Source organism: Podarcis muralis, chromosome 6 (genome assembly GCF_964188315.1).
Source record: "Podarcis muralis chromosome 6, rPodMur119.hap1.1, whole genome shotgun sequence".
Taxonomy (NCBI): Eukaryota; Metazoa; Chordata; class Lepidosauria; order Squamata; family Lacertidae; genus Podarcis; species Podarcis muralis.
Genome location: NC_135660.1, coordinates 37,597,577 through 37,624,628, shown reverse-complemented (window position 1 = coordinate 37,624,628; position 27,052 = coordinate 37,597,577). Strand labels below are relative to the sequence as shown.

The 27,052-nt window shown below is 44.4% G+C and overlaps 1 protein-coding gene across 2 annotated transcripts; it reads right to left on the bottom strand.

Annotated features, from left to right (window-relative positions):
• Positions 1-643: 643 nt before the first annotated feature.
• DZIP1L (DAZ interacting zinc finger protein 1 like) lies at positions 644-26,085 on the bottom strand. 2 transcript variants are annotated; one of them, XM_028730886.2, is made up of 16 exons: positions 25,977-26,085; positions 21,250-21,862; positions 17,899-17,983; positions 14,073-14,185; positions 12,882-13,043; positions 12,119-12,256; positions 11,510-11,572; positions 11,075-11,215; positions 10,488-10,518; positions 8,807-8,854; positions 6,881-7,014; positions 5,688-5,880; positions 4,843-5,065; positions 3,848-4,050; positions 2,620-2,759; positions 644-1,015 (listed from the first exon to the last, which is right to left on the bottom strand). In XM_028730886.2, the coding sequence occupies exons 1-16, from the start codon at positions 25,991-25,993 to the stop codon at positions 839-841; spliced, it is 2,481 nt and encodes an 826-aa protein (XP_028586719.2). In that variant the 5' UTR covers positions 25,994-26,085; the 3' UTR covers positions 644-838. The 2 variants fall into 2 exon arrangements, with proteins under 2 accessions (XP_028586719.2, XP_077786131.1); XM_077930005.1 differs by having other exon boundaries at positions 21,250-21,828; positions 25,977-26,080.
• Positions 26,086-27,052: the final 967 nt, after the last annotated feature.

Genomic DNA, 27,052 nt, shown 5'->3' with positions numbered 1-27,052 from the left:
CAGCAACTTTTTATTTAACGGTGTTTCTAGAACTCAACTATGTTAACTATGAGCCACACCAGATGAGGTACCTCACATTTCTTTAAATTCATATTAAAAACAGCAATTGGGAAAGGGGGGCAAATGAGATGGGAGGTGGGTTTACTCTTTCTCCAACACTGTCATCCCAATCTAAATTGCAATCCATAACTGTTATTTTCCTGTTGGAGGGGGGGAACATGTCTTTCCATTGGATCATGTTACCCCAAATAGAAAAATAGTCTTTAAAATTATGAAAGCATTTTTAGTGTGAAAAGCATTCAATATAGATTTTTAAAAAACCTTATTTACACTCATATATTTTGTGCAAAAACACACGGGGTTAAGAGCAAGGAGAAATGTTGCTATGCATTTAGTAGACGTGTGGCCCTGAATGCCTTAAGTCCAGCTATACTTGAAGCGATAATGATGCTCCTGTGCTGGGGTTATTGCACTTTAGAGACTACAGCTGGGAGCTCATATGACTGAATGCTCCTCCATAGAAAAAAAGAGCAGGGAGCTTCCTCTTCTTGGTTCAGCTTCAAGTGGAGATGTGCTTCCTTCATCAAAAGGTGAACTTCACTGTTACCTGAGACTTCCAGTGAAAGAGTACTTTATCTCTCTCTCTCTCTCTTTTTTTTTTTACTAAGGAGGAAAACATTCAAGCAAAACGACTTCACACTTGAGTCCAAAGATATGATCCTGAGTATTCACATTCTCTCTCTCTGAAAGATCAGCATCCTTTTCGTTGACTTGCCCCAGGAACTGTTCCATCTCAAATGGAGCCTGTTGTCTCACACAGCTCGGCTCAATGCAAAGGTTACCAGGCGCCAGCTCTTGTGCTGCCAGAACCCCAGAGGCTGGTGCCCCGAGAATCAGCTGAGTCCCCGCTGCTCCTTGTGGCTGGTGGCTTCTTCAGCTTGCTGTTGGTCTCCAGGTGTGGGGTGACTTCCTCCAAAGAAGAAATCTCCAAGTCACTGTCCTCCTCCTCAACGAACTGCAGCAAAGGAGAAGAGAAAACAGATAGGAGAGTAAGCAGCAGATGGCAAAGACCAGCCACACTCTCTTATCTCTGCAATGGCTCACATCCTCCTCCTTCAAAATCACCCTAAATCAGTGAAGAAGAAGATACTTCTCAGGGAAGGCACACCCCACCAAGGTTGTATAATATAATAACAATAACAATAACAAATTTTATTTATACCCTGCCCTCCCCGGCCAAAGCAGGGCTCAGGATTGCTAACACCAATAAAACCACAGTAAAAAACATTAAGGGGGGGGTGCCAATTTAAAATACTGGTTAAAATGCAATTTAAAATGCAGCCTCATTTTAAAAGTAGCCTATAAATCAAGACCATAAGGGGAGCGAATCATAAGCGTCAGACTGAGTCCAAACCAAAGGCCAGGCAGAACAGCTCTGCCTTGCAGGCCCTGCAGAAAGATGTCAAGTCCTGCAGGGCCCTAGTCTCTGAAAAGTCCCTGGCCCTAGTTGAGACCACTCTAACCGCCTTGCGACCTGGGACCTCCAAAATGTTGTCATTTGTGGACCTTAAGGTCCTCTGCGGGGCATACCAGGAGAGGCGGTCCCGTAGGTACGTGGGTCCTAGGCCATGTAGCGGTTACAGTGCTGGGAGACCAGGATTCAAGTCTCTGCTTGGCCATGACACTCCCTGAGTGGCCTAGGGCCAATCACAGTCTCTCAGCCTAACCTATTTCATGTACATCACCTTGAACTCATTGGAGGAAAGGTAGGATATAAATACAACGAATAAGTAAATAATTCTTAATTCAGAGCTGTAGATTCAAGTTTCCCATTCTATGCCCAGTACCAGTTTTGCCACCTACTACCCATGAGTCAGTATACAACTGATGGGTTTTCAAGTGGTTGGGTGCTTTGCACTGTCACAGTTAATGGGTGCTGCTCAAGAGCACCTCTTTCCATGTGTCTTGTGCAGGATAACCACCTCATGGATCGCACCCTGTTAGTTAAATCCCTGACAGCTGCAATCCTAAACACGCTCATGAGCAAGACTCATAGAACACTGAGACATTTGTGTTTGAGTAAATATGCATAGTATAATGTTATTGAGAAAGAACTGATGAATGAAAAGCAAAGGTAGCTGTGTTGGCCCAAAAGGAGGGGGGAAATCCAAAATCCACAGTAGGACAATACAGTGGTACCTCGGGTTAAGTACTTAATTCGTTCCGGAGGTCTGTTCTTAACCTGAAACTGTTCTTAACCTGAAGCACCACTTTAGCTAATGGGGCCTCCCACTGCCGCCGTGCCGCAGAAGCTCGATTTCTGTTCTCATCCTGAAGCAAAGTTCTTAACCCGAGGTACTATTTCTGGGTTAGCGGAGTCTGTAACCTGAAGCGTATGTAACCTGAAGTGTATGTAACCCAAGGTACCACTGTATTTTTATTAGGTCGTCAAGCATAAAATGAAGTAAGGGTGAGCAAGCTTTCAAGCTCTCCAGAATTCTTCATCATGCTGAATGAATAGTCCGGAGCAAAAACTGGAATGATGTTTCTTATGGGTTAGAATTCAGCAGGGAGATACCATCTGTCTGATTTCCTAAACTAATGTGTATTGTATAGTACCTGGATTTTTTTAGTAGTTGGGCCAGGTTTAGGAGCTTCTTTGGTAGGGATGGGAAAGAGTTTAACTCCACCAGCAGGCTTTTTCCCAGATGCACTCAGTGTCCTCTCCAGATTTTTAGCCATTGACTGCACCACTGTTTCTACAAGAAGCGAAGAATTGTTGTTATTCATTAAACTTGCTAGTCATTCATTACTCAATTTGTATTGCTCAGAGGTCTCCAAGTGACTTGCAACACATCTAAAACATAAAGGGTGGTATTATACTAACAAGTTCCATCAGTGCAAGAATTTTCACTTGTGTAATGGAAGTATCCCCCTCTCTTCCCTTGCATGTGTCCTGCACCTTCCCCAAATCTATTCCAGGGGAAACCCTGAAAACAGATTTAGTGGGTGCAAAGAAAGAGAAGGAGACGATGTTCTGATGAGCAAGCAAAACTCCCTGGGATGGTGGAATAGTTACCTTAGTGCTGTGCTGGATTCCACCCAAATACATTACACCATTAACAAATTCAAACAAAACACCTACAATTCATATACATATTAAGAGTTAGGATCCGAGTCTAGACATCAGATTTAAACAGCAAAGTTGTTCATAATAATAAATGGCTTCTTAGGAGCTTATGGCTGACCTAAGAAACCATATAATTCTAATGAAAGCTGTCAGAATGACAAAACTAAGAAATGAGCTGACGTGTGTCTGACTGGAGAGCTGGTCCAGGAAAACCTATGGTAATAAGTATCTAGCACACGAACCCTTGCCACTGCGTAACAAGAGCATTCGTGCACAGTGATAGCACAGCAGTTGTGCATCCTCTCAGGTCACAGATTGTTGGCATACAAATACTGCCCTTGAATGGGCTGCAGCACATGGAAAACGTTTTTAAATGCTATGCCAGCCATGTGGAACAACTACATAGGTAAGAGCTTTCTAGCCTACCCTGTTGCATTATAACTAGAGAAGCCTGAAGAATTTGAGCCTCACAAATTCTTGTATGAAATGTCCTGATCTGCACTTATCAGATCAAACTGCATATCAAAACGACATAGCCAACACATTTTGCACTTCTTTCAATACTGCAACAAAATCCTGGTAGTTGAAAAGCACCAAATATGGATTTAAATGCACATTTTCAGAGAACATATGCATTTAAATAAGCATTAAAATACACAGTTCAATGCATATTAAGATGTGCATTAATATATATTAAAAACATGCACGCACACACACCTGAACGAGTCTCTGCTGTTGTTGCAAGGACCCTTCCCATACTGCCTTTCCCCTCCGACAATTCTATGTCAGATGAATCCCAGTCACTCTCTTCATTCTGCGCTGCTCTGGGAGGGTCTGGTTCTGTCTTGCGGGGTGTAAACTTTGGAGATGTAAAGTTTGATTCCTCTTCAGACTCTTCTTCAGAGCTGAAAGGCGAAGTGCTGGCGAATGAAAACAGAGCAGAGTGGGAAACAGAAACAAAGGATGGAGGAGAATTTCATTTGGTGCATTTTTTAAGCGTACTGATCTCCTTCAGTACACTTCCAGGCTAATATATTTATCAGAATGTAATTCTGGACTTCTCCAAATTTTGGGATGCATTTCTCAGCTCAATGCACGCACGCACGCACGGACACACACACACACACACACAACCTCACCAAAATGTGTGTAAGAGTATGTATGTATTCTAGGATGAAATAAGGTTAGAAAAGCACACATTGAGGAAAAATGTATATTTTGTGATAAAAATATATACTGACGTACATATTTATACATGAATTTAAAATATAAATTTATTTCTTTAAAAAAATCTACACTACAGATTAATGCAGAATCGAGACAGGACAGGACAGATCTATGAACAAACACATGTGAAACTGACATGGGTAAGAAATGAAAATCCCCAACTCTGCCTACAGAGTTTTGGAGCAACATCCAACTGAGACTCTTTTGAGAGATTCCCAGGGTACTTTGCAAATCTTAACCAATTAACAAGGTCTGCTGGAAATAGCTGTTTTAGGACAAGGAGCAACACTCTCTCACACAAAATTAAGATTAAAAGTTAAGCCGCACTTTTCTTCATGAAATTAAAAGCTTGCAAAACTGTTTGTAAAATGCTTAAAATATAATGACAACAGTTCAAATGACATCCTCAGTTTTCATACACAATAACCAAGACAATTCAGCATAAAAACAGGAAAATGGAAGTTTAACCCAGAACTTTAACCCACCTGGGATGATGGGCAGCAGAGTATTGAAGAGATGGTGTGCTGCTCCTCACTTGCTTTGGAGAAGGCATCCTGGGGGTCTCCACTGAACTGGCCTTGGAGTTCACTTTGCTCCGAGGGGCTGGTTTGGGCATCTCTGAGGCATAAGGCTTGAATTCAACTTGTTGCATTCTGGGCTTAGAAGACACAACCTGGATTGGAGACTGTGGGCTCCTTTGGCTTTTACCTGAAAGAGATGATTGGAAACATCTGAAGGAAAACAAATTGGCCAGTACCTGATCCAGGTAAATAATAAGGTAAAGGTAAAGGTACCCCTGCCCGTACGGGCCAGTCTTGCCAGACTCTAGGGTTGTGCGCTCATCTCACTCTATAGGCCGGGAGCCAGTGCTGTCCGCAGACACTTCCGGGTCACGTGGCCAGCGTGACATCGCTGCTCTGGCAAGCCAGCGCAGCACACGGAACACCGTTTACCTTCCCGCTAGTAAGCGGTCCCTATTTATCTACTTGCACCCGAAGGTGCTTTCGAACTGCTAGGTTGGCAGGCGCTGGGACCGAACGACGGGAGCGCACCCCGCCGCAGGGATTCGAACCGCCGACCTTTCGATCGGCAAGTCCTAGGTGCTGAGGCTTTAGCCCACAGCGCCACCTGTGCCCCTGTGAGGTAAATAATACACCCCCCCAAATAAAATAAAGGCAATGCGCTGAAAATCACTACCCTAAATTAAGAATATCATAGAGAAACTTTTAGCAACGTTGTCTTCCAGATGTTTTGGACTATGATTTTGGGCTGATAGGAGTTGTGGTCTGGAGGGCTTCAGGTTGACAAAGGCTGTCACAAAGCCTCTTACCTGAGGTTCCCGAGAGTGGCAGCGAGAGATCGCTTTCATCCTTCTGACCCCTTCTGACTTTCCTTTTCACTTCTTGCTCAATTTTGTCTCTTAAGGCGAGGAGCTGTGGAAATTTTTTGGCCTTCTGCTGTTGTTGGGTTTTTATCACATCTCTCAAATGTTTATAGGTTTGAGCAGGGATACCTTTTGAACCCTGTAAGAAAAACAATTAGGAATAATGCAGATTGCATCACTGCCTAATTCTGTTCTTGTGTGGTAGACCACAGCCCTTTTCATTCATAACTGACACATAGAACAAATACGTTTCGATGGAGAGCCCTCCAGGTGTTGTTGGACTCTAAATCCCATCAGCACTGCCAGGCAACCTGGCCAGTAGTTGGGGTTAATGGGAGTTAGAGTTCAACAACATCTGCAGGATCACAGATTTTCCATCCTTGGTTTACCAGCTATTGGGTAGGGATGGAGGAGAAATTCCATAAGTTTGCATTTAAAGGTGACTCTATCAAATTCACACCTTACAAAGTCAAGTGAGAAACATCTTTCAAAAATTGCACTTTCTAAAAAGCTGAAGTATCTTCATGAGAGTTTTTCTTCCTTCATTTTTGTTAGCCACATTTCTAGAGCAATTTGTAAATTCTCATTTTTCCCAGTCTTAGAGAACTGAAACTCATAGATCCTTCCATCCCTATTGCCAGATAAGCTTGCCAAGATCTACTAATAGAGAAACGGGCCGACCAGAGGACACAGAGGCCTAGGCCTCCCTCAAACCTGGAGTGAGTCTTGACAGGCAAACACATTGCGGTGCTGTCATAAAAATAACTGCAGGTGAACTGTGGGAAAGTATTTTTTGGACCCAAGATGGGAAATTTACAGAATTTCCATTAATAAGTTGATTATGAAAAGGAACACAGTGTTAACTTCCCCTGATATGGTCCCTTCTGCAAGCCATTTTCCACAGATGAAGATTCCTAGTGTTGAAGAGCATCAGGGTGTCTATTTTCCTGACCAGGTATGAATGTCCACACATACTGAGGCTGTGTTGGAGGAACTTGTAATGAGACTTGACTCTAAATTCTCAGACATATTAGGCATTGCAATCCTCAGTTGGATATGGAAAAGGAATTCAATGTTGGGCAATTGACTACAAGGGGGAAAGCTCTCTGTATCTACTTTCCCTCTCTCATGGAACTTACCCGCTTCACTCCCATGCTCTCCAGTTTCTCTTCAAGGGTCTCTTCCAGTATCGGCCGGAACTGTTTCAGCAAATTTGGATTCCTCCTCAGTGCTTCCAGAACCCTCTTCTTTCTGTCCAGAGTATCTTCCAGTTCTGTAGTGAAACCAATGGCAAGAACCAGAAAAAATCTTAAGAAATGGTGGCAAATCACCACCCCATCGGTCAGCTCTGGTGTCCAAGCAATCTTTCTTTGGGAAGGGGGACCAGTGGGCAACATCATGGTGCTTTGCTGAATGGAGAGGAACTTCTCCACACACCTTGACAGTGAGGAAAACTATGTTCACAGTGATCATCAGAACTGCTTAAAGGATTCTGGCACCTTAGTATGCTGCCATTATTTTCATATCCCAGCATAATGCTGACACTTAAACTTTTGTTTTGGGTGATCAGAAATGAAATAATTTCGTGAGCACAGCCAATAACATTGGGACCAGCATTACTCTTTGCAATAATGCCTAAATTATCAACTTCCGGAAGTCCGTTTGACTTTCAGAACATTTGGAAACCAAGGCGCGACTTCAGATTGGTTGCAGGAAGCTCCTGCAGCCAATCGGAAGCTGCAGAAGCCACGTTGGACGTTTGGGTTCCAAAGAATGTTCGCAAATCAGAACACTCACTTCTGGGTTTGCGGCATTCGGAAGCCAAAACATTTGACTCGCAAGGCGGTCGGGATCCAAGGTACAACTGTATTCTGCCACTGAATGAGAGCTTGCAATACTTTATTCTTTTGCTACTTGGGGGGGGGAATAGAGTTCTAAATATATAAAGTAGGTGTCAGGGGTTCAGGGGGAGAGGCACAGATGAGGGAGGAGACTGAGAGCGAGGGGGAAGAATCCAGGAACGAGGAGGAGGAGGATGACAATGACTTGAGGGCTTCCATGAGTCTCTCAAGTGAATCGGAGGATTCCCAAAAGGGGGCGCCCCTGGTCAGGCCAAGGGGAGCCACAGGGGGGACTCGTCAGGAGCAGGGGAGCAGCAGGGAAACCCCGAGTGGGAGTGGGTGATCGGGGCCGGCTTCCCAGCCGGAACGGAGTGAAGAGGGTGGAGTTCCCAGTGTGACACACGGAGCAGAGCAGGAAGCAGAGAGGGGAAGGAGATCGGGGCAAGACGTCCTGCCGGAAGGGGCGGAGAGTAGTACAGAGAGTAGTATAACTGTCAAGAGGAAGGTCAGGGGTAGCGAACGCGCGCCAAGTTCAAATGTGGAGGCGCGCGGAAATGCGGAGAGCCCGGAGGAGGAGCCTGGTCCCAAAGCACGGAGGAGGGGGGAGCAGGCGTCTGGGGACTCAGCGTCAGGGGAAAGCAGGAGGGAAGGAACCCAGGGGGGCAGAAAGACCCTGCGGAAAAGGAAGGACAGGAAGAGGTGGACTAGCACAAGCCTCTTAAACTGGTGTAGAGGCGGGACTGATTCAGAGGGGACTTCAGCGGTCTAAGAGTAACAGACGTGGGGCTGCGCGCCTCGGCTGTGGAACAAACAATGTACTTCAATAAAGACTTTTGTAAATAAAGTGGACTTGGCGTTGGTCTCTTGTGAGCTGGGACCTGAGGCGGTCCTGACAGTAGGCCTAAAACCCATCTGCATCCTATGGCAGCTTACCAGAATCCAATTAATAAATATTATAATCAGTAATATGATGCTTATCTGGAGGTGGCAAACTAAAGTTAAGAAACCATCCATCAGTGAAGTGCAGTCCTGTATAATTAGCTGGGGGGGGCTACGGGGGGGGGAGTTGTTCCCTGCACAAGGAGGTGTCTTGGGTTCCAGAGGGAATGGGCCAGCCATTGGTTTCTGGAGACCTATGAAGGTTCACTATTCAAGTTGCACTTTGGACAACAACGGTATCTAGCAGAAAATCGGAGAAGAGCAACTGAAATTGGTGAAAAATACCTTCTTCAGTAGATTCTTCTGAAGTTTCTGCCTTAGGAACAGTTATTTCTGGAAATTAAAAAGAGTAACTTAGGAAAATGCACATTATTCAAATTCCAGTTGGTGGAACTCACACTTCTTACACATTAGCATGGAACTTAAGCTGTACAGTTTCATTTATCCCAGAAAAAAATTGATTTGTAGTTTTGTCCATATGGAACTTGGGAGCAAAGCACTCTTCTGGAGCTCTCGAGGATCAGCCAGAATCCCTCAGATTAGTTACTGTGCATGCCTATTTCACATCTCAAGATTGCACAAGTGCTTAAATCTACCATATGCTTGCAGTGCTGAAGTATACAAAACACACTGGGGGTTTTTTTTGTACATGTGAATTTGTGTGTGTACATGTATGATCTAAATTGTATTTATAGTGCTCAGGATGATAAAACCACTCAGTTGTTATGGAGCACATTAAACATTTCAAAAGACCTCTAGGCACGAAATCACTGAAAAGTTGCTGGATGAGCATGGAATAGCTTTGATGAAAGCACTGGATTGCATATTTTGGTTAGAAGGTTAGAATTTTGAGAGTAATTTTATTATTTGCAGTAATAAATCAGATTTTTCTGCTACTGTTGGACTGCATATTTCAGCACAAAGGAAAACCCTTCAATGCCGAGTTCCAAGCAACTTAATGATCATTCCAGAATCTTCTCATACTTCAGTTAAGTCCCATTAATTTTAACCAATTCAATTATGAACCGGGGAGGTTTAAATGTGATTATAAATTCTTCCTTCTCCAGGCCTATCAACTGATTTAAAGACCTGATGTAAGTGTGCAGTACTTGAACACGTTCTCAATTTCTACAGCAACTACATGTTACCAGTTCTAAGAATGTGTAAATGAAAAAAATGCATTCTTTCTCTGTTAACCTCTGCCTCCCCTCCCCTCTCCTCCTAGACTGGGCACGAACCTGACCTCTTGTACTCTGTCAGATATCATGCACACTGAATCAACAACAATAATTGCAATTATTGTTCACTCTTCCTTTGTGGCTCTACAATTCAGTGATTAATTTGACTGCAGTATCTGTCACTCAGTGACAGTATACTGGACTCTTCCAACAAGCAGAAGAAAAGAGAGGTTGCTCTCATTCCAAAAACAAGAATTCTTATTGTCTGCTAAATCGCTAGAGACAAAGACTTCGGTCCCCTTAGCAGCATAATGGGGAAAAATTGACTGTAGTAACTCTCCCTCACAGATGTGCTCTAAGAAAAATTCTTCTTTTAACTCTGCAAGTAGACTGCAACCTTAGAGCCACTATTAATCACTAATCCTTGATGTGCAGTTTGTACTGGGGCTGCAAGAAATCTTAGTTTCCAGAAAGCAATCTGTGGTTGTCACTATCTATAACAGCAAATAACTATGGAATCAATTGGGGCTTCCTTTGCTTCTGGGCCTCAGTTCCAATTTTAATTCCCACGGACACCAAAATCAGAGGTGAAATGTTCAGAATGACCTTAGAAAAAGAGCTGGATAATTAACTTCACTGTGAGCTTTTGAATCAATAGATATGGCTATTACAGAGTTCCCTTATCTGCCTGCCTAAACCTGCCCAGCTTCATACAGTTTGTCAAAAGAGAAAAAGAAGCATCTAGTGTTATCTATGGAAATTCATTCAGTCTAGATTTTGACCATTACCTTTAGGTTTGCTAGAAGACAAGAGCTTAATCTGCAAAACAAAATACGTTATTAAAAGATCAGTTTTATTTACAGATTTAGGAACTGCTTACTTACTGTGATTGTCCACATAATCAGGAAAAAAGCAAAACATCAGAAAAAGGAGCCCCAAAGATGCACTGTATTCTTTAGGCAGGGCAGACATGGGGAACCATTGGTCATGCTGGGCTGGATGGGAGTTAGAGACTAACAGCTTTTGGAGGGGCACAGCTTCCCCATCCCTGTACCAGGATCTCATTCAAAGTGGTCCTCTGGTATAAGCCCTACTATCATATGAAAGGTTCTCTTCATCAAAAGAACTTGAATAGAAGAATCACAGTGTAGAACAAGGGAGTTTAATATCAGGGGAACATTCAAACATGCAGATTGCCACCTGTTCTTTGGCAAGAGCAGCAGCATGTAATTCTGCTTATTGTGCGATTGAGTCTTAGAGCAGAAGCAACAGTCTGCTTCAGAACAGGACTCAAAACTCTTGTTGAACCTGAGCCCCAAGAGGTGAACAGAGTGCTTCTTACAGGACTGAAGGCAGGAGGCCATATTCAACTTACTGTTTTCTCCTGTGACTGGATGATCTTGACCTGTTCCCTGAGTTGTGCACTGAGTGATGCTATTTGCTGCTTGCTGTGCTCGGCCATTTTCCATTGGTCAGAAGACAAGGAGGCCCGGAGTCTCTCATTCTCACCCTTCAGCTGAGGAGATAAGAACAAATTGTTTAGAGATTTGGGCATGAGGACCCACTGCATGAAGGTAGTGTTATTGTGTGTGCAGGCTCTGCCCTCAGCATCCAGCACAATGTATACACAGAGTCTAGTAATGTAATAGTTTGTTGCATTGTATATGCATAATCTCTGTTTGTGTATCATGCTCTACACAGGTGTGGGCAGATTCTGTTCCTATTTGGACACTGACTTTACACCAGTACAATGTTTGAACTCTTAATGAGGGAGAAACTGTGAGAAAAATATATTCTTCAGCACACTCACCTCTTCCTTCTCCATCTGGTGTTCCTTCTGAAGATCCCTCAGTTTCCACTTCCATTCTGTTTTCTGATAAATTAAAAACAACAACAACCTCAGTCTTAGCCAAACTTATTTGTACTCACCCAGCCCTATTGAAGAGGCTCCTCATGAGGCTGGAGGACCATCACCCAGCTGTGGGGCGTGAAGGCCGCTCAACGGCCCCATTTTTTTGTGCCTGCCAAACAGCAGTGTCATGCTTATGATGATATTTTATTTTCTTCTTAATTATGCTGTTTTAAATGTGCTTTTTATATTTGACTTCACCTACCAATGTCTTCTTTTGAAATGTTTTGCCTCCTATAGTTAAACCATGTTGTATTACTGTCATAGCACAAGGGACATCTTCGTAAGTGACTCCACAACAATCTATCTGCTGTTATCATTTCCCACTCCCTACAATTGCTATATAGCTTAGGTTTTATGGTTTGGCTCCTGGGGTGGGGGTGGGGCTTAGAATGTAATGGACTGCAAAAATAAGATTGTACTCTTAAGTGTCTTCCTCCTACCCTGTTATATTCTACAAGCAAGAGATGATATATTGCAGAGCTCACAACCACATCTATGCTCATGCACCTGTTGCTCAATCTTTGCCTTCATCCCCTGTAGTTCTCTCTGAGTCTTCTTCCATTGTTGCTTGTCAGGTGACTCATCATCCTGCAATGTCCCCAGATTAGAGACCACTGCACTCTTGCCTTGTAGTTCCTGCAGCTTCTGGAGGAGGAATAAGTGGTACATGTAAACACTTGGCTGGCAAAGAGCAGCGGCCAGCGCTATTAAGGCATCTCTCAGGTACAGTAGGTTAGGTTTCTGTACCATATCTGATGGAATATAAAAAGCAGAGTTGTCATGTAAGTTGGGACTTCCCTATGTAGGTATGAATACCTGTTGGGAGGAACACCAGCTTCTTGCTTTGTGTTTTATTATCTTGATTGGGCAAGGATGACTAGCTAGTGTGGATATTCCCCACAAACAGGAGCATAACCAATCGCATGGCTCTCCACTTCCTGCATTTGTCAATGGTGATGGAAATTCAGCTAAGTGAACAAGACCTTGCAAAATTATCCAGGCTATTTATAACCAGAAAAGCGCATTCTACTGAATAATCTCCAGAGAAGGATGGAAATTTTGGCGACACACAGGGCACCACATTACCAAGGTCCATCCATGCTCAAACAAAGTGATTCATCCTTCTCTAACATAGGGAATTTTACCATTCCTTGAAGAAAAGGCCCTGCTGTTCTTTTGTGGTAATATTTAAAAGCAGCATGCCTGTTTATTGAAGCCTGTGACTGCCCTGAATGTTCAAGGAAAAGAGAAAGTTGTGCATTCGCCTTACCCCCTCCAAGGCAGAATTCTTGCTGGCAATGTCCTTGAATTCGGTGAGGAACAGGTGCCGGAGGTCCTCCATCTCCCTTTGAAACTTTACCCTCTCCTCCTCCTTCCATCTCTCAAATTTTCTTCTGCTTTCCTCTTCTCTTTGCCTCAGGTGCTCTGCTTCCTATCAACGAAACAACAAGATCCGAAGCTGGAAATAAGCTGGTTAGAAAAGACAGAAAGTTGTGGCTATGGAATGATTTCACAGCAGTTTCCAGAAATCCCACTCATTCAAACGGAAGTGGAAATACTCCAAGCAAAGGACAGGACGGTCCAATTCTTGCCCAGCTAGTTTAAGCTGGATATTCAACATGGCGACAACCAATAGCTTTCAACAGTGGGAGGGAGATGAGTGGAGTGGCAATGACCTGCACAGACAAGTTGCCCTATCAAATATATTAAAAGTACAATCTTATTATGTCTAGTCAAAGCTAAGTCCCACTGAGTTCAAGGTGTATGATTGTGGCACACAGGAACATAGGAAGCTATCTTATACTGAGGCAGATGGTCCATCTAGCTCAATAGACTCTGACTGGCCATGGTTTCAGGTAGAAGATTCCCCTACCTGGAGACACTTGGGGTCTTCTGCTTGCAAGGCAGCTGCTCTGCCATTGAGCTACAGCCATTCCCTGATATACGTGAGGCTCACAAGGAATTCCTTTCCACTGGTTTATTGGCCGCCCCACTGAACAGCAGATACCCAGGCCAAGAGATTGCCTGAGGTGACTGGCATTGTTCTGAAGGACGTCCATGTGCCTGCAAATGTTTGCCCTTCAGGGTCCCCTCACACCTTCATAGCGTGCATGTTTCTGCAATGGAGGCAACTCACCTTTGGATTTATTTTTACTGGAGCAGAAGAAATATTGTTGGATGGGTATTTTTTTTTAAAAGGTTTTGTTCATTGGTGTTTTTAATCTGATTTGAATGTCTTTGTTATTTTACTTTTTACTGTGTAAATCACTTTACTACTTTCAAAATGCAAAAATGGGACTCAAATATAACAAACAAACAAACAACAAGCCTCTTCCCTTCCAGCTGCCGTGGTGCAAAAGTGCATTATCAAGAGTTTCGCATGCACTGCTTTCACTTTGGCTACAAACAGATTGTTGTAATTCAGCAAGCTATGAGGGCTTTGGCTTTTGTGAGTTCATACCTGAGCCCTGCTTTGGCTCTCAGCCTCCAGTTGGGCATGGGTCTCCTTCAGTTTGACCTTCAGTTCTTCAATCTCACTTTCCATTTGTACCACTTGTTTCTTCTTTTCCTGCTCTATAAAATTCATTCAGAAAAAGGCACAGTTAGTTATGGCGTCAATTGCAAACATTTTTAACTGTAATGTAAGAGTATGATGATGATCAGTGCTTTTTTAAAAAAAATGTTTAGAGGTACTCTCATTTTCCTAATCATATTGAAATACTGCCCCTCAATGAGGCCAAACTTAGATTCACAAAATGTTTAGGGGTATGCGTACTCCCACATTACCCCAGAAAAAAAGCACTTATGATGATGGTAATGATAATGATAATAATAATAATAATAATAGTATTAGTAGTAGTAGTAAGAATAATACTCTGCCCTTCTGGCTTGGTTTTCCCAGCCTGAAACTCTATTTTTCATTTATTTTTTACTTAAAACATTGCTTTGTATGTCAGGAAAATAATATTTGACACAAGTGCATTAACATGGGCCACATTTCAATCCAGTAGTAACTGTGTTTAGGCCTGTTGATTTCAAAGCACACCAGCACAGCTAGCTCTATAATGGATTGTCATCATAAATTATAGCGGAACCACTGCCCTCTGCTGGACAAAACCATGCCCAGAGCTGAATTTCCTCTAGGTTTGTGGATTTCGTTTTCCTCTCATTTTGTGAACTTCCTTTGCCACCTCAATAGTATGTGTGTGGTATATTTTGCAGTTTTCTTAGGCTTCCTAGAAGTATTTTGTTCCCAGTCATAAATCCAAAGCTATACCTCAGAGAATCTCGTGCATATTATTTGGTGAGGTAAATCAATTTGAACAAAATGTATTTGTCATGTTTTAATCTATATGCTTTATGGCTAACTTTATAATTATGTGAGTATGAAGTATACCTTTCTGAGGTGGGGGAGTTATAGTTGCATGATTGTATCCAGATTTGCAGAATGACATCTTAACATTTTCCAAAATGCTGGATGTAAGTACATTAATTTCTGATGTTACCAGTATGGCTCAGAATCAGTTTATATGTGAAACCATTCAGGGGGGAAAAAGATAGCTACTGAGCCCCTTATTTGTAGATAATGGGCAAGCTAAACAGTTTGTTTCATTATAATGATCTTTTAATGTAAAAGGAAATCTCTCCAGATTTTCTACCCACAAATGAGTTAAGGGAAAGAAAATGCCTGAATGCTTAATTAGTAACAAACTACTGGGTATCAACCTGTATATGGAGAGAGGCACTCAAAAATCAAATGCTTTTACAGTTTGATTGATCCAATTGGCCCCTGATGGTCTCAAATAACACTTCAGATCAGGGGCAGTAACTGTGCTGTCCTGCAGATGAACTGTAACATCCATCACCCTTGACTGCTGGCTATGCTAAATGGAGCTGATGTGTGTTTGAGCCCAGCAAAATACCGTATTTTTTGCTCTATAACACGCACCAGACCATAACACGCACATAGTTTTTAGAGGAGGAAAACAAGAAAAAAAATATTCTAAACGAAACAGTGGATGTATGATTTTTGTGGTTCATGCTGTGGCCACAGACATGTGATCTGACAGTGAGTTTGGAGTAGCCCAATGCAAAAATCCTGAGGATCCATGCTTTGTAACCACGTTTTTGCACCACTGCGACCCCAGGCAACAGTGGGTGCGTGATTTTTTTGGTGCAAGATGTAGCCATGGACATGCTATGTGATCTGATGGTGAATTTGGGGTGACCCAGTGCAAAAATCCTGAGGATCCATGTGGATCCGTGCTTTGTAACCATGTTTTAAGTGGGGAGGGAAGGAAAAGCACTCAAGGGACAAGGAGCACGCATGGGGTGTGTGGAGAAGGATGCTGCTAATAATGCTATTTAGCCAGCTGAGTGGGGAGGAGAAAGGGACAGAGAGCCTGCTTGCTTTAAAGGAGCCAACCGGACAGGAGCCGCTTACACTCGTGTAAGCGGCTCCTCTCCTCTCCCGCTTTGCTCCTTTAAAGCAAGCAGGCTCTCTGTCCCTCTCTCCTCCCCACTCAGCGGCTCTTCTCCCGCTTTGCTGTTTCAAAGCGAGCCACGGAGGAGGGAAGAAGGGGAACCATGGATCCTCTGCTCACGACTGCAGTAGATCCCCCCGCCACCCGTAGGCATTCCCTCCATAACACACACAGACATTTCCCCTTACTTTCTAGGAGGAAAAAAGTGAGTGTTATGGTGCAAAAAATACGGTAAATTTGGGCAGGGGCACTGCATTCACTACCCCTGCTCTAGGCAATCTGGAAAACAAAGGGTCCCTATGTGTTAGTTAGTTAGTCAGTTAGTTAGTTAGTTAGTTAGTTAGTTATTAAATTTAACAAGGACAAGGGAAAGAAGAAAATGGGGAAAAATATGAAGTAAAATGCACTCGTTTCACCAGTGCAAAGATTTCTGTTTGTGCAACACAACTCCCCCCCCCCCTTCTAGGTCAGTTTGCATTTCTTAGTACAGAAACTATTGATCTGATGTGTAGAGATCTTTCCTATTCTAATTAATTCAAGTGGTCTCTGGAAGCTTCCCTGTGCGAAAGAAACAAGCAGAAGGTTCATGATGTTTTGGTGATTCCTTCAGACAGTGCTTTTTTCGAGGGGGGAGGGGTACGGATACCCCTAAATATTTTGTGAATCTAAGTTTGGCCTCATTGAGGGGAAGTGTTTCAATATGAGTAGGAAAATGAGAGTACCCCTAAACATATTTTTTTTTAAAAAGCACTGCCTTCAGAGAAACTGAGCACAGCTGGCTTAAACTGGTTCTGTTATCTCTTCTGTCAAGGTCATGATGACTATAAAAGTAAGGCCAGAAGGAGCCTGAGTTTCACTTTCTCTTTCTAACTCTCTTCTTCTGGTGTGGTGTTCTGTATATAGCGTTAAGGTTTAGACTTATTACCGTGGTACCTCTAGTTGCGGACACAATCCATTCTGGGGTGCCATTTGCACCCCCAAAAGTCCGCAACTAGAGCGGTGCTTCTGTGCATGTGTGAAGCGCGCAGAACGCTTCTGCGCACACATGCGCGGTGAAACCTGGAAGTATACACTTCTGGGTTTGCTGCGTTCACAAGCCGAGAAGACGTAACATGAACCTAACGCAACACGAGGTATAACTGTATAAGTTATTGTAAGTTTAAGTTAAGTCTGCTTTAACTGGATTTCTTATGGACGGTGCCAATCCTGAATGTATTGGATTTGCAACCATTATGCTCATTTGTCTTCAGTAGCAGTAAAGCTCTGCTGGATGAACTATTAATTGCCTCTGGTTTATTTTTGGGGAATCCTGCAATGTGTTTAAGTTTTTACTCTGCTAACTATATGTTGGAGTTCTGCTCTGGATCAATATTGCGTAGATTTTCTATGACATTCTCTTCATGAGTGTGCTCTGCACATTCCCCAAATGTGCTCTGGAGCATTGGGGAACTCCCAGAACAGATTTAGAGGGCACACAGGCCGTCCTGTGGGGAGGGGAAGGGGGAAGTTCCATTGCACAGCTAAAAGTCCTTGTGCTGAAGGAACAAGCACACCGAATAACAATGCCCTCTGTATTTCAAATCGGCTATTAGTTATTATGGTCCCTATATGTTAGTGCTAGTTTATGCTGATATTTTAAGACATATATAATTCTTATCTTTTGTGCTGCTAAAAGGGGGGAAGGGCGTATTGTTGGTTTCTTTTTGTATTTGTGATATTTTTAAGACATTGTAAACCAATTAGCAATTATTATTAGTCTTGAAATACGAAGCAGTACATAATGAAATAACTCTCTATGCTCACCTATTGCAGTGACCTCTGGGTGTCTGCGTAGCATGTGGGCTTGAAGAAAGGAGTAATTCATGAAGGTCTTGTCACAGAATTGGCACTGGAGAAAGACAAAGAAAAGGATAGATAGGTCACATGCTGGCCTGGTTCACACATCAAGGTAAGCCAGAATGTGGCTCATCATGTCCACATGAATGTGTTGGCTCCCGGCTAGGAACTCACTCTGCTCTCCCTCTCCCCAGGGCTTTTAAGTTAGCCTGGGAGGACACCTAAGCCGAAGTTTGGCTTAGCCTGTCACTCAGACCAGGGATCAGGGTGAAGATGCCTCCTTCACGACCATGACCTGCAACTGCAGGACAAAACCTTGGCAATAGGTCAAGGAGACGAAACCTGCATCATGATTCTGGATTTAGACCATATGTTAAGCCAAACAAACCAGGACCACATTCACACCACACATTGAAAGCACTATGACACCTCTTTAAACATCCATGGCTTCCCCCAAAGAATTCAAAATGCTGTGGTTTACTAGGGGTGCAGAGAGTTGTTAGGAGATCCCTATTCCCCACACAATTCCCAGAGAGCCTTGGGAAGAGGGATTGACTGTAAAATCACCCTGAGAAACAGAAAACCATGGAGGCGAAATAGGGGTTCCCCAACAACTCTCAGCACCTTAACAAATGACAGCTCCCAGAATTCTTTGGGGGAAGCCATGACTCTTTAAAGTGGTATCATGGTGCTTTAAAAGCATGGTGTGAGTTTGGCCTATGTGTCCATGAGTGCCCTTCTTTACAACCTTGACAGCTATCACATAGACCAGGGTTAGGCAACCTAAGGCCCGGGGGCCAGATGTGGCCCAATCGCCTTCTCAAACTGGCCCACGGATGGTCCAGGATTCAGCATGTTTTTACATGAGAAGAATGTGTCCTTTTATTTAAAATGCATCCCTGGGTTATTTGTGGGGCATAGGAATTGGTTCATTTTTTCCCTTCAAAATATAGTCCGCCCCCCCCCCCCCACAAGGTCTGAGGGACGGTGGACCAGCCCACGGCTGAAAAAGGTTGCTGACCCCTGACATAGACCTAAAAAGCCAGAGGAGGAGCAGAGCATTCCACTAGGCCAACTCCAAGCTTAATGCAGGACCAGATGCTCAAACTAAATCTGAATCATGGGCTGTTTGTGAATGGCTGCTGAAGTACTAACACCCAGACAGCTGTAACCTCCCCCCCCACCCAATGTTTGCTAATCTATCTTTGCTTCTGCAACCACAATCAGGCAGATGAGCTGGAAGAAAAACAAAGATCATTCACATTTCCTTGACAGGCCGCTGACTGAAAATCCACAGTGCATAATGCAGCTCCGTATGCTCCAGCTGTCCCTATTTACCAAGGACAGTCCTCAGAAAACAGAAGGTATTTAAGCAGAAACTGTCAGGGATGCTATAGTTGCATCCTGCATTGTAAATCCTGAACTGAACAGAGGGGTTGGACGAGATGACCTGTGGTACAACAGTGCTCAGGCGATCTCTCCCAATCCTCCACTGTGTTTGCGGGCACAGAAACTTGCAGGCTCATTTCACCAAATTTCTCCAGTATCTCCAGTACCTTATCTCCACCCACCACCTACAAAGTTTCCCCTTCTCCTTTTGCTGCCACTGCAAATGTTAGCAGCAGCAGCAGCAGCAGCAGCATTGGCAGAATGGGCACCATTTTACATCCTCATCAGTCCCCTGGATCTAACATCATCCTGGAGCATTGCAGGGCTAAGGGTGGCCGCCAGAACAAAACGGAGGAGAATATCTGGAGAAAATTCTGCTGGGGAAATTTTTTTAATTAAAACTAAATCAGGCTGAGGGGATGTCAAAAAGAAAGATCTCAGGCATTTTTTCTCAGGGAAATGCCATCTGAGAAGTTTGGGCTCAGCTCCACCTTCAAGGTCTTTTCCTACTTTCCACTCAATGCACCCACCCAAACAGCAAATAAGTGGAAGCTACCACCGGCAGTATCCCTGCTGGGAGCAGTCTGTGCATCCTCATGTAGGAGCACATTCTGGGAGAGAGGAGGGGGTAGAGGCGGCCCTGTTGCTGTCAACTGACGGGAATTGGCCCAGTCTGGGTCCATTTGCTGCCCTAGTCTGGGAACTGGTATAGCAAAAATGCATTTCTGCCCCACCACCTACCCTTGCTGGCATGAGCAGCAGTGTTGCTGAAGCAGTGGTGGCTGTGCCACTGTTATAATCAGCCACTGCTGGTGTGACACATGGCTTGTTCTGCCCATGTGCATATATAGGCACTCAGAAAAGTCCACTAGCTTCCCTTCCATCCCACCAATAGCTGTCCATCCCAATAATACACGTATGCTCATGCCATTATGGTTAGGATGTGGCAGGGAGCAGGGGGTGGCCTACTCCAGCAATGATCCTTACTGTGAGAGCAAGGCTGTCCTAAGTACCCATGTGTGTCCCTATTTACAACTAGGGCTGGGCAATATACTGGTAACTTGTATGAAACTGGTATGGTGTTCTGATTGCAATACCAGTTTCAGACATTTTGAGAGGGGGTTTCATTGTGCTGGCCAGGGAACCATGATGTATTCCCAACTCAGATTGCCTGCAGACAGCAAAGGCACAGACAGACAGGCAGACAGAGCCCAAAAGGGTTCTGGTCAAGCACTTTCTACACCTCCATCTGCCTGTGCCTTTGAGGAAGCCCGCTTCTCTGGCTCACATGAGCCAGAGCAGTATGGGGGCTAGTTCAGCTGGAGGCAGGAGGCTTCCTGCCCCCAGCTGAGCAGTTTAATGAAGCCCCTGCCCCTCTGGCTCAGATAAGCCACAGAAGTATTGGGGTTTGCTCCCATCGTTTAGCCTGGACACTGAGGTCCAGCTCTGAGGGCCTTCTGGAGGTTCCCTCATCAAAAGAAGTGAAGCTACAGGGAACCAGGCAGAGGGCCTTCTCGGTAGTGGTGCCCGCTCTGTGGAACACCCTCCCATTGGATGCCAAGGAAATAAACAACTATCTGACTTTTAGAAGACATCTGAGGGCCTCCCTGTTTAGGGAAGTTGTTAATGTTTGATGTTTTATTGTGTTTTTAATATTCTGTTGGGAGCTGCCCAGAGTGGCTGGGGAAACCCAGCCAGATTGGGGGGGGGGTATAAATAAATAAATTGTTGTTGTTGTTGTTGTTGTTGTTGTTGTTAGGGCTGGGTGATGGGAGGAAGAAGCATCCGAGTTACATTCCAGACATCATGATATATCAGCATATCATGGTATTTAGCTGCTGATATACCACAATGTTGAATACTAGATATCGGCTAGCCCTGTTTACAATTATGAAAGCTGCACAGAAAGCATGCAGCCATATCACTCACCTTGTGGTAGTTATTGGCCCCAGCTTGCAAGAGCAATTGCTGCGTGGCAATCATCTTTTTACGCCTCCTGCTCTCTTCCTTGACACCCTTCAGCTCTTCTGCTTGCTTATCCCAGTCCTGCTTGACGCGTTTGAGGTCTTCCAGGGTCGCTTGGTGTTGCTCTTCCTGAAGGGCCAGGCTCATGCTCAAGTACTCCTGAGAGTGCAGCAGGTACTCGATGGTCAGCTGGGCCATCTTGAAGACCTTCAAGAGCACAGGGTCAACTGGCTGCTGACAGTAGGGGCACTTTTCTGCATCAAGGTTGCAAAAGGTGACGCTGTTGATGTTCTCCTGCAGAGTGGCAAGGTCCAGCTCGCGAGCCACCCGCTCCACATCGATGGCGCTGAACCGCCTCCAGTCAATCGCGTCTCGCCGCAACTGGAATTTAAAGGCGGGGACCAGGCTCGGACCGGCGAGCATGCTGCCCAAGAGATGGCTGCTGCTTGGGAAGTTCATAGGAAATGTAGAGCTTGGCATACCTGTCCAATAATGACGGTGTGCAGACAGTTGTGGTGGGTAGTAAATATTAGCAGCGAAAGGCTGGGCAATGGAAAGGATACAAGATGAATTAGGGCTGGAACAAAATGGGAGCTGATACGAGTACACCTGTGTACTTGAAGCAGACCCAAAACATGTACGAATGTAAGAAGAGCCTGCTGAATCCGGCTAATGGCCCATCTAGTTCACATCCTATTCTCAGTAGCCAAGCAGATCCCCATGGGAATCTCTCAAGCAGGACCTGAACACAAGAACCCTCTTCACTCCTTTGGTTCCCAGCAATAGCTATCCAGAAGCATTACTGCTTCTGACCCTGGAGGCAGAGCACAGCCATCATGGCTGATAGCGACTGGTAGTCTATGTCTAATGCTCTTTTAAAACCATTCTAGTTGGTCGCCATCACTGCCTCCTGATGGAGGGAGTTCCATAGTTTAACTATGTTCTGCATAAATAAGTTCTTCCTTTTATCCATCCCAAATTATCCAACATCCTGATTCATTGGATGTTTGTGAGTTCTAGCATTATGCTAGAAGGGAAAACGACCTTTTCCCTATCCACTTTCTCCATGCCATTGATTTCTATCATGTCACCTCTTCCCTGCCCTTCATCTAGACCAGCGATTCTCAACCTGTGGGTCCCCAGATGTTGTTGGACTACAACTTCCATTATCCCTAGCTAGCAAGGCCAGAGCTCAGGGATGATGGGAGTTGTAGTCCAACAACATCTGGGGACCCACAGGTTGAGAACCGCTGGTCTAGACTAAAAAGTCCCAAAATGGGGCAACCTTTCCTGATAGCAAAGCTGCTCCATCCTCTTGATCATTTTGGCTGCCCTTTTCTGTGTAGCCTGCAAAACTGATTTCCTTTTATATTATTCTATTCAATCCTCGGGCACATGGGAGAACTCAGTCGGTGGAGCAGGAGACCCTGAATCTCAGGGTCATGGATTCAAGCTCCATGTTGGACAAAAGATTCCTGCATTGGGGGTTGGGCTAGATGACCCTCATGGTGCCCTCCAACTCTACAATTCTATGTTTCTATATCACTTTACTTATTACCATTCTAGATCGTTAAACAACTACAGATTAGAAACAACTACTAAGGTTTCAAATAATGAAGAAAATAGCAAGATGAATAGGTGAGCAAATCAAGGTGACTGCTGTTTCTAGCTGAAATGTTTGATTCATTCGCTATTAAATTCAACGTTGGCTCTCAATATAGGCTTATCAAGAATACAGGCAAGGGTTCCAGCTTCCATATAAAAAACACTCCTGTACTTATGTACTCAAACAACTATAATTTGAGTTGTGTTGATTCCTACTCAAATAGAAAATGCACGAGAGTCACTGAGCTTTCAGCTTTGAGGACTGAAAAAATGAGGACATCTAATATGGTACTCTTATTATAACAATTTGCTTTCAACATTTAATTGCCACAATTATAAAACCGCTTACAATGTAATCCTAGACATGCTTATTCAAAAGAAAGTTCTATTATGCTCAATGGGATTTACTTCCAGGAATGTGTGCATAGGATAGTAGCCTCTAGGGGAAAGTACTGTAAAATGATACATACCATTTTTTCCAGTATAGAAATGCTGTTCTGATCTATCTGGACCCCTTGCTTATTCATAACAGACAGTTGTGTTGTGCAACGGTGTGTTACTAGGTGTGTCCTGGCATGATGGTAACAGGACTCCAAAGTTTCCCTCACAGTAGCACAAATATACCATAGCTAAGCAGCACGCTCCAAGTGGTTAAATATTCATTCTTGGCTTTGTATGTATTTGTTTGCAGCTCCAGTATGAGCAAACAAGGATCACAATGAACAACTAGGTGATAACATGTGTTCTCATCTGCCAGCAAAGCTGCTCTGCATTCTACACAGGACAAACAGGCCAGTCTAAATATGAAAGACTAAATGGACACCAATCTGACATCTAAAGTGGCAATATTCAAAAACCAGTGGTGGGACAGTTCAACCTACCAGAATGCTCTATAAATTACCTTAAAGTAGCCATCCTGCAGCAAGGGAAATTCAAAGGGAGATTGCAATATGAAACCACTGAATTGAATGAAAGGGTTCGATGCTATCACTTGTGGGCTGAACCGAGACAAAGGACATTTGGCATATTAGCGATGTTAACTGCTTTACAAAGCATGGTGCCTGTGCCGTCAATAACTATTTGTGAAGTCCCACGGTTAAATATGGAATTATTACTCTCTGTACTTTTCCGCTTTTCATTTCCCTCAGACTTCACTTTTAACAGTTTCCCTCTACCTGCCCCACCCCCCCATACCAAAACCTCAGGATAACACTTCATGCATCTGATGAAGTGGACTGTAGTTCACAAAAAGCAAGTGGCATAATAAATGTGTTAGTCTTTTAGGTGCCATACGACTCCTGGGGCGTGTACAGCCTGCATAATAATGTGCATTCAGTGCTGGATGCAAGTGCCTTTTAGGGGTGCTGTACACACAATGTCCTCCCCATGCTGCCCCAGTGTCCCACACTATTTGCCCACCTGAAGCACATTCTGCTGCAATGGTTATAATCTGCTTTGTGCTGGGAGTGCACTTCTCAAGCACTTGCTATTTACCTGCGCACAGAGAGAGCGCTTTCTCAGGTCACCTCCTGTTGGGGCAGACCTACTGATGTTGCAGGGCTGTTATCACTCCCCTCACCATGTTTAACTTGCCTATGAATGAAAGGGGCAAAATGTACAGGTTGATGTAATCTTCAACCAGGCCCTTGGCTGATTAACATTCTAAAGCCTTTTAAATGTGTGTGTGGGAGGAGGGGGTTGTTGTTTTGTTGTTTCTGTTTTAACTATTTATTTGTGCTTTTATCTTGTATTTCTATGTTGTGAACAACCTTGAGATCTTTTGAGTGGTATAAAAATCTAATAAATATTAATAGACAAATAAATTTTCTTGCAGCTGCTGAAGTCCCAGGGGCCCTGTCAGAAGCAAGGCGGAAGGCCACATTGTAAAACATCATTGGTGGTGCTTAAACAGAATTACAGGAAGCTGCTTAAACAGAATTACAGGAATCTGCCTTATGCTGTCAGACTATCAGTCCATCTCACTCAGTATTGTCCGCATGAGTGTTTCTCAATCTTCAGTTCCCCATAAGTTGTTGGGTTACGGCTCCCATCGTCCCTGATTAAAAGGGCTGAGGGTCTCCAGTTGTTTTTGGACTACAACTCCCATCTTCCCTAGCTAGCAGGACCAGTGGTCAGGGATGATGGGAATTGTCGTTCAAAAACAGCTGGAGATCCAAGTTTGGCAAACACTGGTCTACACAGATTGGCGTGGGTTTCAGACAAGGGTCTTTTTTAGCCCTTCCTGGAGGTGGCAAAGATTGAACCTTCGGCTTTCTGCATGCAGTGCACATGCCCTAACACTGAGTTTCTGCCCTCCCCCTACCTTTTCTCTCACACCATAGAAGAGAATGGCCTTAGTAACATGCCTCTAAGAAGCTAAGTGCTAAGAAGCCCCAATGCCTCCGAAGAGACGGATGCACCGGGCCTTGCTGGCCGCGGAATGTCGAACTCCCCTCCCCCCCCCCCCCCCCGCAAATTTTGGCTAGCAATTTCTACTCAGGCAGTTTCAAAACTGAACAAGGAGCGATGCCTTTTCTCCTCCTCCTCTCCTTTTTTTTTTTTTTTTTTTGGTGGCAGGCTACTTTATAACCAGCATGCCCCAACTCAGCGCCCCTGCTTCCCTTCCCAGTAAACCAACTCCCCTTCCTGCCACGCAGCCCCCAAGTCCTCCCCTTAGCCGCTTCAGATTCTCCAGTAAAGTTTGCAAGGAATCGGCTTTTGGAGAAAAGTTTCCTAGGCAGGCTGCAGGCAGGAGTAGCTTGGTGGACAGCGAGGGAGGAGCTACTATGTAGATTTAGTTCGCTTGGTCAGCTCAGCTCCTTAAGTTTCCAGTCTGGAGGTTGCTGCGAGTGTTTGCAATTTAACAAGCCACTTCATCCGCTGATGTTTTCCGGAGCGGTGGGAACATGCAAGAAGGAAAGAAGGCGAGCAGTGGCTTGAACAAAGCAGAGCTGGTTAGTCCCACCTCTCTGCATTCCTCCTCCTCCCCCTCTTCCCTCCCTCCTTCCCTCCTCCAACTCTTTTGCCACAGAGCTTCACGATGCAACGTTTCAGTTCTTAGAGTACCAAACAAAGCAAATCCTTACCTGTCCCCAGGGCGCATGTTTTGTGGCGTGGGGTTGGGAACGGGGCGCGTGCGAGAGAGAAAGAGAGAGATCTAGAGCAGCCTGGATTTGGAGGCGCAACTCTCTCCGAGCTGGAATCTTCCTTCTCTCCTCCCACCCAGGAAATTCAACACCATCCAGCAAAGCGCTGGTTCCCCACAGCGACGAATCGCCTCGGCCTAAATGCACAACATCAGGCTGAAGCGGGAGAAAGCAGCTCCAGGGCTTTGAGCGCAGAGAGCTGCTCCCTCGAGGATGGGGGGGGGGGGGGAGGAATCGCTGCGAGGCCGTCCCCAAAGCCAAGCCGTTGCTGTAGTAACTTCTAATAACACCCTACCTGATTTCCCTTTCCCTTCTTGTTTGGCTTTGCTAACGCGGAAAGAGGGAGGATCAGGTAATAAAAGTGCATTAGAGCATCGATGCTCAGGGGGTTATTAAGCTGCTGTATGTTTGATAACAAAGCTGCCTCCCCGTGGCTATAATTGTACCCGAACATGTAACTGCAGGTGAGGAGGCTGGGCTCACGGTTGCAATTAAGGACGGGCAAATCTGTCAACATGGGTTTCTCTTAGTTACTCGTTTTTCCAGTCTTCAGTTCAGTTTGGCACTTTCCCACATCAGTTTGCAATGATTATTATTTTTTAAAGTCCTCAAGGTAATTGATCAGCATTTGGGCATGGATTTCTCCTGATAAGACACACTTTTCTATATGATTTTGCCTAATACAGTGGTATCTTGGGTTACATACGCTTCAGGTAACATACACTTCAGGTTACAGACTCCGCTAACCCAGAAACAGTACCTCTGGTTAAGAACTTTGCTTCAGGATGAGAACAGAAATCGTACGGCAGCAGCGGGAGGCCCCATTAGCTAAAGTGGTACCTCAGGTTAAGTACAGTTCCAAGTTAAGAACGGACCTCCAGAACGAATTAAGTACGTAACCAGAGGTACCACTGTATATACATTTTTGCAAGCTAGTTTCCTCTAATGTAAAGCATTTTTCTATGTTATTTTCACTAATATGTGCATAAAAATGCAAGACTACAGCTATAGTTCTA